This window comes from Bufo gargarizans, unplaced genomic scaffold (assembly GCF_014858855.1).
Source record: "Bufo gargarizans isolate SCDJY-AF-19 unplaced genomic scaffold, ASM1485885v1 fragScaff_scaffold_549_pilon, whole genome shotgun sequence".
NCBI classification, from domain to species: domain Eukaryota; kingdom Metazoa; phylum Chordata; class Amphibia; order Anura; family Bufonidae; genus Bufo; species Bufo gargarizans.
The window spans coordinates 180,203-195,804 of record NW_025334136.1 but is presented as its reverse complement, the minus strand read 5'-3'; the positions used below and the strand labels follow the sequence as shown (position 1 = coordinate 195,804).

At 50.0% G+C, this 15,602-nt stretch overlaps 1 protein-coding gene across 1 annotated transcript in view; it reads right to left on the bottom strand.

Annotated features, from left to right (window-relative positions):
- Positions 1 to 3,254: 3,254 nt before the first annotated feature.
- Positions 3,255 to 15,602, bottom strand: part of LOC122922595 (transcription initiation factor TFIID subunit 11-like) — a 32,385-nt gene continuing 20,037 nt past the window's right edge. Inside the window, exon 4 of the mRNA XM_044273265.1 lies at positions 3,255 to 3,544. Coding sequence (XP_044129200.1) covers positions 3,467 to 3,544 — 78 coding nt within the window. The 3' untranslated portion in view covers positions 3,255 to 3,466. The remainder of the gene's footprint in view (positions 3,545 to 15,602) is intronic.

Sequence of the window (15,602 nt, the reverse complement as noted above, 5' to 3'; positions counted from 1 at the left end):
GGATATCTGTGGATGGCACACAGTTATGGGAGATATCTGTGGATGGCACACAGTTATGGGGGATATCTGTGGGTGGCACACTGTAATGGGGGATATCTGTGGATGGCACACAGTTAAGGGGGATATCTCTGGAGGACACACAGTTACGGGGGATATCTGTGGATGGCACACAGTTACGGGGGATATCTGTGGATGGCACACAGTTATGGGGGATATCTGTGGATGGCACACAGTTATGGGGGATATCTGTGGATGGCACACAGTTATGGGGGATATCTGTGGATGGCACACAGTTATGGGGGATATCTGTGGATGGCACACAGTTATGGGGGATATCTGTGGATGGCACACAGTTATGGGGGATATCTGTGGAGGGCACACAGTTATGGGGGATATCTGTGGATGCCACACAGTTACAGGGGATATCTGTGGTGGGCACACAGTTATGGGGGATATCTGTGGATGCCACACAGTTATGGGGGATATCTGTGGATGGCACACAGTTATGGGGGATATCTGTCGAGGGCACACAGTTATGGGGGATATCTGTGGATGCCACACAGTTATGGGGGATATCTGTGGATGCCACACAGTTATGGGGGATATCTGTAGGTGGCACACAGTTATGGGGGATATCTCTGGAGGGCACACAGTTACAGGGGATATGTGTGGAGGGCACATACACTCAACTAAAGAATTATTAGGAACACCATACTAATATGGTGCTGGACCCCCTTTTGCCTTCAGAACTGCCTTCATTCTACGTGGCATTGATTCCACAAGGTGCTGATAGCATTCTTTAGAAATGTTGGCCCATATTGATAGGATAGCATCTTGCAGTTGATGGAGATTTGAGGGATGCACATCCAGGACACGAAGCTCCCATTCCACCACATCCCAAAGATGCTCTATTGGGTTGAGATCTGGTGACTGTGGGGCCATTTTAGTACAGTGACCTCATTGTCATGTTCAAGAAACCAATTTGAAATGATTCGAGCTTTGTGACATGGTGCATTATCCTGCTGGAAGTAGCCATCAGAGGATGGGTACATGGTGGTCATGAAGGGATGGACATGGTCAGAAACAATGCTCAGGTAGCCCGTGGCATTTAAACGATGGCCAATTGGCACTAAGGGGCCTGAAGTGTGCCCAGAAAACATCCCCCACACCATTACACCACCAGCCTGCACAGTGGTAACAAGGCATGATGGACACATGTTCTCATTCTGTTTACGCCAAATTCGGACTCTACCATTTGAATGTCTCAACAGAAATCGAGACTCATCAGACCAGGCAACATTTTTCCAGTCTTCAACAGTCCAATTTTGGTGAGCCCGTGCAAATTGTGGCCTCTTTTTCCTATTTGTAGTGGAGATGAGTGGTACCCGGTGGGGTCTTCTGCTGTTGTAGCCCACCTTTCTTTCCTATTCTGACATTCAGTTTGGAGTTCAGGAGATTGTCTTGACCAGGACCACAACCCTACATGCATCGAAGCAACTGCCATGTGATTGGTTGACTAGATAATCGCATCAATGAGAAATAGAACAGGTGTTCCTAATAATTCTTTAGGTGAGTGTATGTAGCATCTCATGCTATATATGTGTCACCCACAGATATCTCCAAAACAGTGCTCTCCACAGATCCCCCCACAACAGTGCTCTCCATAGATATCCCCATAAGTGCCTTCTAGTAATGTGTCAGTGGGGAGGGAGGAGGCAGGGACACTTGCGGTGGGGCCGGGGGCAGCTCCTACCCTCTGGAGTTCTGCTGCAGGACATTTTGCTCCACACCGCGTCATGGCCCAGCTCCTCACCGGACTTCTTCTGCTGCTGCTGAGATGCTGAGCACGTGGCAGCGGCTGCAGAGTGAGCGGCTGTCAGGGCAGCGGGACAGGCACATTGGCCATGCACTGTGGGGGGTCGGGAAGACGAGCCCCAACCGCACTGCAACTGCTGCTACACAAGTCTCCTGTATAGAAGTCTGGCAGAACACCACCAGGGGGCAGCCGATCTAGAGCGCCGCTCCCCGCCCTGCTGTTGCTGCTGTGCTGCCGGTGTGTGGCATTCAGACTCGCCGCCGCGCCGGCAGCTTGAGCTTATATTCTCTCCCTCCATCATGCTCCTCCTGTCCCGCCTGCCTGCTTCATTCATAAAGTGGGAGGAGCAGGCAGACGGGGCAGGAGGCGCACGACGGAGATGTTTTTGACACTCACTGCACTGAATGCTGAGCGCTGGCATTTTGCCAGAAACTTGAGCGGCGCGATATGTCTGCGCGGCCAGCCACCCACGCAGCTCAGTTAGAGGGAAGGGGACACTGACTGTAGGGGCCTGGAGTGCCCGGCCCGGTCGCAACTGCGACCCCTGTATGTACACCACTGGTCTGTATCTAGCATAGACAATCCTGTCTGTTAAACACCCCAGCACCACAAATCCCTCATCTGCCCTCATAGCTACAATGTATCAGTGGAGGTTATAATGTATCAGTGGATGTTGTAATGTATCAGTGGAGGTTATAATGTATCAGTGGAGGTTATAATTAGGGATGAGGGAATCGACTTCGGATAAAACATCCGAAGTCGATTCGCATTAAAACTTCATTCTAATACTGTACAGAGCAGGAGCAGGAGCTCCGTACAATATTAGAATGTATTGGCTCAGATGAGTGGTACCTTGGAACCGAACCCGAGTTCGGGAAATGTTTTTTTTACAGTACAAATTAATTTCTGAAGTTATTGCGCAAAGTCTCACAAAGCAATAACTTCGGCTCATCGGAGCAAATTCATTCTAATACTGTACGGAGCTCCTGTTCTGTACAGTATTGGAAGGAAGTTTTATGCGAATCAACTTCAGATGTTTCATCCCTAGTTATAATGTATCAGTGGAGGTTATAATGTATCAGTGGAGGTTATAATGTATCAGTGGAGGTTATAATGTATCAGTGGAGGTTATAATGTATCAGTCTTGAGTCCAGACTGTTCAGCTTAGAGGACTGTCCAGACTGGATACAACGGTTACAAACCCTCAGCTCTTAGAGCAAAACTAAAGTTCTGTTCACATCACGTCTGATCCTTCTGTAAATGTGTTCAATGTGAGAGAAGGAAACAGAAAGAAGAGCTTTCTGACTGCTGGTCGCTCTGATACTGTCACTTCCTGCTGGGAGAGAGGAAGAGAGAGCTGCTTTATTAACAAGCCACCCAGAGAGCGGTTTACATGGCGAATCCAGATACCGCACTCTATGAAATATTCACAAACACATGATGAGAAAAGTTTTTTTATTTTATTTTCTTGCTCAAATTGATTTCTGTACAACCCTCAGCAATCAGCTGTAATCTGTGGGGTTTGGCTTTCTCTGCAGCGCCCCCGCAGGGTAAATGAAGCATCACACGGTGTTTATTCAGATCAGTGTTAGTTCCTGGAGAGCGAGACGCAATCTTCTAGCAGCCGTTACAGGAGGCAGGAAATGTGATTTATCCTAAGACCAGCCAATCGTAGGATCCTATTGGAAATTCTTCACCAGGTTCTGAGAAGTCCTCTCCATCGTCATCCTGTATGATTTGGAAAAAGAAAAATGTAAGAGAATAAAATGATGATAAAAAACGAAACAAAATAATATTCATGTTAATGCAAGAAAACAGAAGAGACGCAGAAGACACAGAAGACACAGAGCATCCAGAACGTCTTTCACTTTATCTACATTTTGTGTTTTTCCTATAAATCTGCAATCAATACCCCATAACGAGAAATTAAAAATAGAATTTTGGAATTTTTTGCAAACTTATTAAAAAAGAAAAACTAAAACTCTGCATGGAGACTTATAACGGTGGTTGCTGACTGTCGATGTTCTCGCCGCCTCAGTCCTGGGCTCCGTGTTCGGGCGAGCACTGTCCTCCCTCGCTGCCTCTGTCATTGTCCGCGCCCGGTAGATGTGGTGATCTGTTGCCCGTGTCTTACCATTCGCTGCCACGGTCCTGGGCTTTGTCCTTGCAGGCATTGTCCTTCCTGGAACCTGTTCCGTGGTTTCCTTCCAGCCCTGCACACTTCATGCCTTCCAGCCTGTGCCCTGTAGCACTTCCTTAAGGGCCGGCGCGCGTCTCTTCCTGTTCTCTAAAGCCTCTTTCACATGAGCGTGACGGATTGGCTACGGATGCGTTCAGTGAAACTCGCACCATTTTGCAAGCAGGTTCAGTCAGTTTGTCTGCAATTGCGTTCAGTTGTTCAGTTTATTCCGCGCGGGTGCAATGTGTTTTGATGCGTTTTTCGCGTGTGTGATATGATAAAAAACTGTAGGTTTACAAACAACATCTCTTAGCAACCATCAGTGAAATACGCATTGCAACCGTACTTTCTTCCGGATGCAATGCGTTTTTCACTAAAGCCTCATTCAGTTCTATGGGGCCAGGGCTGCGTGAAAAACGCAGAATATAGAACATGCTGTGTTTTTCACGCAACGCAGAACTAATCCGTGAGAAAACCGCTCCTGTGCACAGACCCATTGAAATAAATGGGTCTGGATTCAGTGCGGGTGCTATACGGTCACGTCACACATTGCACCTGCGCAGAAAACTTGCTTGCTTGGTCCAGTCCCCTTCCCAGGTGCATGAGAATCAAAGGTCCTTTGTGTCCTGCAAAGGTGAATTTGTTTGTGAATCTTAACGCGTGCTTGTCTTCTGGATTCCGCTACTTTCTGATCCTTGCTTGCATCTTCTCGCCTCTTCTGTGGATGACCCGGATTGCCTGACCTGTATCTGTGCCACCTGCCCTGACCCATTGCTTGTATGACTATGCCTTTGCCTCATCCTCGGTCCTGCTCCGTCACTCCTGGTTAAGACTCTGCCTGTTGACTACATCCATACCTCTGGTACCTTGCTCTGGTACCTCCTGGTCCACCTGGACCAGCTTCTTCGTGTCCAACCTGGTGTTCCCCTCAGAAAAATCTATCCTCACCATAAGGAATGCTAAAGAATGCTGGGCTCACTTACACAACGACCTTAGAGGAGGTTGGTCACGGGGCACAATGGGTCCACACCCGCTGGTTTGTGACAACATTTTTCTCACAACTGACAATGCATTTCAAACCAAAAACCAAGCAATGAGGAGGAAAGAACTGCCTGTAGAGCTCAGAGACAGGATTGTGTGGAAGCTCAGATCTGAAGAAGGGAACAAAGACATTTCCACTGCATTGGAAGTTCCCAAGAGCACATTGGTCTCCATAATTCTTACATGGAAGAAGTTTGGAACAACTACAGCTGCCGCCCCTCCAATCTAAGTGGCTTGGTAAGAGAGGTGACCAAGAACCCAATGGTCCACCTGGCTGAGCTCCAAAGATCCTGTGTGCATATGGGAGAAACTTCCAGAAGGTCAACCATCACTGCAGCCTCCACCAATCTGGGCTTTGTGGCAGAGCAGCTAGAAAGAAGCCTCTTCTTAGTAAAAGTAAAAGACACATGAAAGCCGCCTGGAGTTTTTAGAAAATCATCTAAAAGACCTCAGACTGTGAGGAACAATATTCTCTGCTCTGATGGAACTTTCTGACCTCAATTCTAAGGCCTCTTTCACACGGCCGTCGCAGGTGAGGGCTGGATAGGATGCGTGTGCGTTCAGGGAAAATCATTGCGTTCTTCATCATTCGTTTTGCACGCGCATGATAAAAAACTGAATGTTTGGTACCCAGACCCGAACCCGGACTTCTTCACTGAAGTTCGGATTTGGGTTCGGTGTTCTGTAGATTTTATTATTTTACATTATAACATGGTTATCGTGGAAAATAATAGCATTATTTAATACAGAATGCTAAGTAAAAAGCAATGGCCGGACTGGGGGGGGGGGGGGGGCGGAGCCCCCTTTAGGGGAGGCCCCGTGATGGGGGTTTGGTTTAGAGAGCTGGGTGGGGGGGTGGTTGGGCCAGGGTAGATGGAGCGGGCTATGGGAGGTAGTAAGGTTAGGATAGGTTAATTTGAGTGAGGGGGTGGAGTTAAAGGGTTAAATAGTCAGGGAGGAAGAAGGCAGGGCGCCATTTTGGTAAAGAAGAAAAGCTGAGAGTAAAGCTTTTGCGGGGAATTGGGGGCAGCGGCGGAGGTGAGGGGCCCAGCGTGGGCTCAAGAACAGATTCAGCTGCTGCTGAGGGGGCCCGGCCATCTACTCCTGCAAGCGGCGAAGTCGTGGGAGCGGGACCGGGTACTGCGGGCGCCTCTGTAACTCCAGGCACAGAGGCAGCCCCTCGGCGTGGGAGGTCAGGCGTGCAGTGCGGGGCTGCTGCAGGTGGATCCGTCGGTGGTAGCAGGCCCCTTGAGGCAAGCAGTGCAAGAGGCTCTGCCCCCAGGGGAAGCTCAGAAGAGACTGTTAACCCCGGCGTTCCTCGTCTGTGTGGGGACAGGAGACGGCCAGGCCCAGGAGATGTCAGGAGGTCCGGGCGGCTGAGGGGTTCTGCTGCACCGCGCAGTCCTGCCTTGCCAGGAGGCAAGGCGAAGATGAGGGTTCCAGCTTTATGGTCTATCCTGGCGAGGATGTCCCTGGTCCCAGCGGGTCCAGGGGACAGCAGGACGACGACGGCGCGACGCAGAGGAGGGATCATCAGGAGTCAGGATTTGCGGCTGATGGGAACACAGCACCCAGGCAGCCAGGTGATATTTCTTGGGGACCACTTGCGCAGGTAGAGCAGGGTGTGGGGGCTGGGGTGGGGGATGTCTCCCAGTTAGAGTTTAGTAAGGGCTTGGGGCAATTGTTAGGTGGTTTGGCTGGGTTGGTTGCTAGTTGGGGGTTGAGTGGGGGACGCCGTTACAGGCCTGGGGCGTAGGTGGAGGAGGACTCTGTTCGGGTGGATGATAAGGCGAAAGGGGAGGTTTATGTTTGCTTTGAGGGCCCGTTGGGGGTGCATTTGAAGTCGGAGGTGGGGGAGAGGATTTGGAGGGGGGAATATGTGGAGATATTTTCCCTGCTTCCTTTGGAGCGCTTCAATCTAGATAGGGTGCGAAGGGAGGATGGTAAGAGGGAAGAAGAGGAGAAGCGCCGTTATAGGTTAATACCGCGGACGTTCGCAAACTGGTTGCAGGCGTTCGCGATATTGGCGAGTGTGATTGGGGAGAGGCTTGTTCGGGGTTGTTTTTTTATCTGGACGCGATCGGTGAGGTGTATAGGGTGTATGGGGGGGTGGCATGGTTGCGTTACGATGAGCAGTTCCGGCAGCGGAAGGCGGTGCGCCCGGAGATGCTGTGGGATCATAAGGATATCACCTTGTGGTTAAAGGTTACGGCCCCAGTGCGTTTGGGGCAGCCCTTTCGGGGGGAAGGTGGTAGTGGAGGGACGGGCAATACAGCAGTTGCCTCAGCGAGGCATTTGTTGGGGTGTTTTTGGGATGGGGGGTTCTTTGTGGATCGTTGTTTACCCATGGGGTGTTCGCTGTCGTGCGCTTACTTCGAAACGTTCAGCTCATTTTTGGAGTGGGCGGTTGTGGACTCGTCAGGCTGTGAATCATTGATTTTTTGTGTATTGGTCGCCCGGGGTCGCCGGTTTGCGCATTGTTATTGGAGACGTTAAGCTTGATTTTTGGGAAGTTTGGGAAGTTTGGGGTCCTGCTGGCGGAGGGCAAGACGGTGGGGCCGGTAACGGAATTGAGTTTCCTTGGCATAGTGATTGATTCAGTGAGGATAAAGTTTCGGTTGCCGGGTGATAAGCTGGAAGATCTGAAAGGTCTGGTGGCTAGGGCGATTCAGGCAAAAAAGTTGCAGTTGAGGGAGCTTCAGTCGCTGTTGGGGAAGCTTAATTTCGCTTGCCGGATAATGCCCATGGGTCGAGTGTTCTGTAGGCGGTTGGTGCAGGCGACCGGGGGAGTGGTGGTTCCGCATCATTATATCCGGTTAGGGAGGGAGCTGCGGGCGGACTTACAGGTTTGGAGTTCTTTTCTGGACCAGTACAACGGTCGCTCGCTGTTTATGGGGGGAGTGGTTGAGGCTTTTGATTTTGAGTTATTCACTGATGCGGCGGGGGGTTCAGGTTTTAGGGCGTTTTGTGGAGGTCAATGGTGTGCTGGGGTTTGGCCGGCTGTATGGGTTGAACGGGGATGGGTGAGGAATTTAGCGTTGTTGGAGTTGTTCCCTATTGTGCTGGCGGTTTCGTTGTGGGGAGAGCGGTTCCGGGACAGGAAGGTTTGTTTTCACAGCGACAATATGGGGGTGGTTCAAGCGATCCATGGTCTGTCGGCGTCAGCGCCATTGGTGGTGCGGCTGCTGCAGCGGTTGCTGTTAGAGTGCTTGTCGCTTAATGCTTGGCTTCTAGCGGTACATGTGCCAGGGGTGGACAATTCTATTGCTGACGCCCTTTCTCGTTCGCAGTGGAATCGTTTTCGGCAGCTGGCTCCAGAGGCGGACGCGGTTGGTTTGGAGTGTCCGGCTTGCCTGTGGGAGCTGTTGGAGGAACATTGATGGGGCTTATTCGGGCGTCATTGGCTCCGGGTACGTGGGATATGTATATGAGGGCTTGAAGGGCCTGGGAGGATTGGTGTACCGTTTTGGGAGGGGGGATGGAGGAGCCGGAGTTGGCTTTATTAATGTTTTTAGGTCATGGTAGGGAGCAGGGTTGGTCGGTTAGCAAGGTTAACGGTTACATGGCTGGCAGATGGTGGATGTTACGAAATCCTTTTTGGTGGTGCAGGCATTGAAAGGGTGGAGGAGGATGGGTGCTGGGGTGGATGGGAGGAGGCCAGTCTCGTTTGGGTTGTTGCTTCAGTTGGGGGGGCAGTTGCGGGCGGTTTGTCGGTCAGAAGGGGAAGCGTGTGGGGGAGTTGGTTTGTCCATCGGTGAGTCGGGTGGGGGGACTTTTGAGGGGGGATGTTGAGTGGTTTGAGGATAGGGTGGAGTTTGTTATCCGGCGGTCAAAAACGGATACATTGGGTAGAGGACGGAAGGTGGTGCTTTTCCGGGTTGAGGGTTGTGATATGTGCCCGGTTCAGTGTTTGCGGGATTATTATGGGGTCCCCTTTGTTGGTTCATGCAGATGGCACCTTTTTGTCTCGCTTTCAGTTTTATGCAGTTTTTTAGAGGTATTTGAGCCGGGTGGGGGTGGATAAGGTGGGGTATTCCAGCCACTCCTTTAGGATTGAGGCAGTGACAGAAGCGGCTAGATGGGGTCTTGGTGAGGAGGTTATTAAGAGGATTGGTCGTTGGGAGTCGGCAAGGTTTAAGTCTTATGTTCGTTTGGATCGCCTATAGAGACAAGGGGGGTGGTTGTGTTTGGGGTTTGTTGTGTTGGTGCAAAGCTGCGGTATTGTTCTTTTGTTTCTCTCGTTGCAGATGCGGCGCCCGCTCTGGTGTGGATTCTGGGGCATTCTTATGTCTTCTGGGGGGCTGTCCGGGCAGCGGTTCGGCCGGACGGTCAACAGCTAGGCTTTGATAGGGAGTCTGCGGTGGTAAGGTGGATTGGGAGGCGGGGTATGGTTTGGAAGGGGGTGCTGCCTGAGATTCATAGGTTCGTGAGAATGGATAGGGCACCGGATGTGTTGGTGGTACATGCGGGGGGCAACGACTTGGCGGCTAAGCCTATTCGGGAGTTGATTAAAGAGGTCAAGTGGGATTTCTTACGTTTGTGGTCATTATTTCCGGGTATGGTGACTGTGTGGTCTGATATTGTTCCCCGGCAGGTATGGAGGGAGGGGCTTGGTCTGTGGATGTGGTGAATAAGGCGAGGGTGAAGGTGAATAGGGCAGTGGGGCGTTTTATGGCTAGGAACGGGGCAGTGGTAGTTAGGCATAGGGAGTTGGAAGCGGGAACGGGGGCTTTTTGGAGATCGGACGGAGTGCATTTGAATGCGGTGGGGCTGGATATGTGGAGTTTGGCGTTGCAGGATGTCATTGAGGTGGCCCTGAGGTTGCGGAGGAACGTCCAGAGTTGAGGTAGTCAAGTCCGGTCGTTGGTGGCGGTGGGGGGGGGGTCCCTGGATTTGGTCACGGTGGAATCTGAGGACAATTAGGGGGGCCCCACGGTGGGGTCTGGACTCCCAGGTGGACCGAGCGGTTGTGGTGAATCGAGGGGGGGTCATTCGGTGGTGCCTTTGAGCTGGGAGTTACGGCTGGAGGCAAGAATGGCTCACCCTGGTTCGACAGCTCGATGTTTTTGGGGCTTCAAGGACCTTCCCCCATTGGGGTTTACAGTATTATGTTATGTTATTTTTGTAATTGTTATTTAATAAACGGCTGCTGTGGCAATTACATTTCCAGTTGGTGGTCCGAGTTTTTATTGGGATTGGGGCTCTGTGGCGGGGAAGTGTACTGGAGGCAAAGTGGTATTTGGAGGGTATGAAGGTAAATGAAAGTGGCGAACGGGGATAACCAATACCCTCGTCAATCAATGGCCGGACTGGGGGGGCGGAGCCCCCTTTAGGGGAGGCCCCCATGACGGGGGTTTGGTTTAGTGAGCTGGGTGGGGGGGTGGTTGGGCCAGGGTAGAGGGATGGGGCTATGGGAGATAGTAAGGTTAGGATAGGTTAATTTGAGTGAGGGGGTGGAGATAAGGGGTTAAATAGGCAGGGAGGAAGAAGCCAGGGTGCCATTTTGGTAAAGAAGAAAATCTCCCACCCTTCCCTTTTCTGGGTTTAGAGTTGAAGGGATTGGGGGTTGGGGTATTGGGAGTTTCGTGGGGAGTGGTTTGTCATGGCGACTTGTGGCGGTGGGGGGGTCCTTTGAGTTGGTCACGGTGGAATCTGAGGACAATTGGGGGGGCCCCACGGTGGGGGGTGGACTCCCAGGTGGAACGAGCGGTTGTGGTGAATCGAGGGGGGGTCATTCGGTGGTGCCTTTGAGCTGGGCGTTACGGCTGGAGGCAAGAATGGCTCACCCTGATTCGACAGCTCAATGTTTTTGTGGCTTCAAGGACCTTCCCCCATTGGGGTTTACAGTATTATGTTATGTTATTTTTGTAAATGTTATTTAATAAACGGCTGCTGTGGCCATTACATTTCCAGTTGGTGGTCCGAGTTTTTATTGGGATTGGGGCTCTGTGGCGGGGAAGTGTATTGGAGGCAAAGTGGTATTTGGAGGGTATGAAGGTAAATGAAAGTGGCGAACGGGGATAACCAATACCCTCGTCAAGCAATGGCCGGACTGGGGGGGGGGCGGAGCCCCCTTTAGGGGAGGCCCCCATGACGGGGGTTTGGTTTAGTGAGCTGGGTGGGGGGGTGGTTGGGCCAGGGTAGAGGGATAAGGCTATGGGAGATAGTAAGGTTAGGATAGGTTAATTTGAGTGAGGGGGTGGAGTTAAGGGGTTAAATAGGCAGGGAGGAAGAAGCCAGGGCGCCATTTTGGTAATGAAGAAAATCTCCCACCCACCCTTCCCTTTTCTGGGTTTAGAGTTGAAGGGATTGGGGGTTGGGGTATTGGGAGTTTCGTGGGGAGTGGTTTGTCACAGCGAATTGTGGCGGTGGGGGGGTCCTTGGAGTTTGTCACGGTGGAATCTGAGGACAATTGGGGGGGCCCCACAGTGGGGGGTGGACTCCCAGGTGGAACGAGCGGTTGTGGTGAATCGAGGAGGGGTCATTCGGTGGTGCCTTTGAGCTGGGCGTTACGGCTGGAGGCAAGAATGGCTCACCCTGATTCGACAGCTCAATGTTTTTGTGGCTTCAAGGACCTTCCCCCATTGGGGTTTACAGTATTATGTTATGTTATTTTTGTAAATGTTATTTAATAAACGGCTGCTGTGGCCATTACATTTCCAGTTGGTGGTCCGAGTTTTTATTGGGATTGGGGCTTTGTGGCGGGGAAGTGTACTGGTGGCAAAGTGGTATTTGGAGGGTATGAAGCTAAATGAAAGTGGCGAACGGGGATAACCAATACCCTCGTCATGTCCATTAAGGGTTAAAAAAATAATGCAAAAATTACTTACCTCATCCACTTGATCGCGCAGCCGTTACCGTCTTCTTTCTTCTTCTTGCAGGACCTGCAAACCACGTGGTGAGCACGATGACGTCAGCGAAGGTCTTTTTGCAGGTCGTTCAAGAAGAACAAAGAAGAGGATCCCGGCTGTGCGATCAAGTGGATGGGGTGATTAATTTTTGTATTTTTTTTAACCCTTAATGGACATTTTACTTACCATTCTGTAATAAAGAATGCTATTATTTTCCAATATAACCATGTTATAATGGAGAATAATAAAGTAAATAGGGGCCCAGGGTCACTCATCCCTCGTCGACCCTAAGGGCAGAACCAAGACAACACAGGAACAGCTTAGGGACAACTCTGAATGTCCTTAAGGGGCCCAGCCAGAGCCCTGAACCGAATGGAACATCTCTGGAGAAACTTGAAAATGGCTGTCCACTGACGGCCCCCATCCAACCTGACAGAGCTGGAGAGGATCTGCAGAGAAGAACGGCCGGAAATCACCAAATCCAGGAGTAAACCTTGTAGCATTATCTCCAAAAAGATTGGAATCACTGCCAAAGGGGCTTCAGCTACATAAGTCTTGAGTAAAGGGGCTGAAGACTTATGTCCTGAGAAAAGGGGCTGGAGACTTATGTCCGGAGTAAAGGGGCTGAAGACTTATGTCCTGAGTAAAGGGGCTGAAGACTTATGTCCCGAGTAAAGGGGCTGAAGACTTATGTCCCGAGTAAAGGGGCTGAAGGCTTATGTCCCGAGTAAAGGGGCCGAAGACTTATGTCCTGAGTAAAGGGGTTGAAGACTTATGTCCTGAGTAAAGGGGCTGAAGACTTATGTCCTGAGTAAAGGGGCTGAAGACTTATGTCCTGAGTAAAGGGGTTGAAGACTTGCTCTCGTTCTCATTATGGGAGAACTGACAGCACAAGGAGCGCGAGAACAGACTTTCAAAATGTGCCATATATACGGTCACTGCACTGACTCAGTACATGGCATGAAGCATCCCCCAGAAGAAGGCATTCCAGTCGAAACGCGCGTCGGGGTACGTGGCTCTCCTGAGTTGGACAGTCTTTCATTTTATGGGTATGTAATTTCATAGCGTGAGGCTACCTTCTGCTTTATAAACCAATGTCTTTGTGATATAATCCAGTTACTGTGTGTTTGCTGCAGGGGTCAATCTCTGTGATCTTTGACTTCACTTGGTGGACGCAGTTATTTAGGTGATCGATTCCTGTATATTTTCGTACATGTATATGCCTCTATACATGGCTCTATTTCAGGGCAATGGCAGTAACCTTATTTGCCTTTAAGGTGATATATACATGTGTGTTCACGCATGTCTACAGGACTTGGTTCTCTGTTTTTGTGATAGATGATACTATGCACATACGCACTTTTTTGCTGAGGTTTAGACATTTGACTTTATCACAAGTGGATGGGACCATTTTAGTGACCAGTTGCTATACTCGTGTATGTCTCGAGCTGGGATTTTTGTCTTTAGTGCACCGGCAGCCTCTTATGTGGAGATATACGCTCACCTAAAGAATTATTAGGAACACCTGTTCTATTTCTCATTAATGCGATTATCTAGTCAACCAATCACATGGCAGTGGCTTCGATGCATGTAGGGTTGTGGTCCTGGTCAAGACAATCTCCTGAACTCCAAACTGAATGTCAGAATGGGAAAGAAAGGTGATTTAAGCAATTTTGAGCGTGGCATGGTTGTTGGTGCCAGACGGGCCGGTCTGAGTATTTCACAATCTGCTCAGTTACTGGGATTTTCACGCACAACCATTTCTAGGGTTTACAAAGAATGGCGTGAAAAGGGAAAAACATCCAGTATGCGGCAGTCCTGTGGGCGAAAATGCCTTGTTGATGCTAGAGGTCAGAGGAGAATGGGCCGACTGATTCAAGCTGATAGAAGAGCAACGTTGACTGAAATAACCACTCGTTACAACCGAGGTCTGCAGCAAAGCATTTGTGAAGCCACAACACGCACAACCTTGAGGCGGATGGGCTACAACAGCAGAAGACCCCACCGGGTACCACTCATCTCCACTACAAATAGGAAAAAGAGGCTACAATTTGCACGAGCTCACCAAAATTGGACTGTTGAAGACTGGAAAAATGTTGCCTGGTCTGATGAGTCTCGATTTCTGTTGAGACATTTAAATGGTAGAGTCCGAATTTGGCGTAAACAGAATGAGAACATGTATCCATCATGCCTTGTTACCACTGTGCAGGCTGGTGGTGGTGGTGTAATGGTGTGGGGGATGTTTTCTGGGCACACTTTAGGTCCCTTAGTGCCAATTGGCCATCGTTTAAATGCCACGGGCTACCTGAGCATTGTTTCTGACCATGTCCATCCCTTCATGACCACCATGTACCCATCCTCTGATGGCTACTTCCAGCAGGATAATGCACCATGTCACAAAGCTCCAATCATTTCAAATTGGTCTTGAACATGACAATGAGTTCACTGCACTAAAATGGCCCCCACAGGTATATATTCACATCAAATTAGGAAACAAAAGAATTTCTTTGCCCAAACTCAAAAAGAAATAGAAGGTACGCTCAACCAGATGATGAATGAGATCACTCAGGTAAACACCCCAGAAAAACAATATCAATTAAAAAAAGTACGAGATGAATATAAACAATATCTATATAAAAAAGCACAGAATAAAATGTTCTTTTCGGGGCAGAGGACCTTTAGTGAATCCGGTAAACCAAGGAGATTGTTATCCACAATAGTAAGAAATCAAAGGGGGAGTAATAATATCATGGGAATTAGGACAGAGGCAGGAAATATTTTACGAGACCCTGATGACATCTTAGGGGCATTTACTCGATATTTTTCCATGCTATACCAGTCTGGGCCCATAGATCAGGGAGGAAAAATAGATCAGTACCTAGACAACATTAAAGGGAACCTGTCACCAGGATTTTGCGCATAGAGCTGGGGACATGGGCTGCTAGATGGCCACTAGCACATCTGCAATACCCAGTCCCCATAGCTCTCTGCGCTTTTATTGTGTTAAAAAACTGTTTTGATTGATATGCAAATGACCTGATATGAGTCCTGTAGCCGGAGATGAGTCAAGCTGAAAGGAGCCCAGCACCGCCCCGCGTCCTCCGAATCTCCTCCTTGCTGGGTGACGTCACAGAGCTGGAGCACCAAAATCTCGCGATGCGCGAGCTAGCGCATGCGTAGTTCGTTCCCTGTGCTGATGCCAGTACAGGGAATGAACATGATGCCGACACTGCGCATGCGCTAGCTCGCGCATCGCAAGATTTCGGCGCTCCAGCTCTGTGACATCACCCAGCAAGGAGGAGATTCGGAGGACGCGGGGCGGTGCTGGGCTCCTTTCCCCATCTCTATGCGCAAAATCCTGGTGACAGGTTCCCTTTAAGATTCCGGAATTTGACAAACAAGATAATGATTGGCTGAATAGACCGATCCAACTGATCGAGTTACAAACCACGCTGAAATCTATTGAGGGCAATACGTCCCCAGGGTTGGACGGTTTCCCATTCGAAATATACCGAAAACATGAGGGAATTATCCTCCCCCAAATTTTGGAAGTATTAAACCAATCATGGATACTGGGCTCGCTACCCCCCTCATGCAACCATCACATTAATCCCCAAAAAGGGAAAAGACCCGTTGTTGGTCACATCCTACCGTCCCATCTCTCTGTTGAACACAGATTATAAAATCCTTGCCAAACTGTTAGCCAACAGATTAA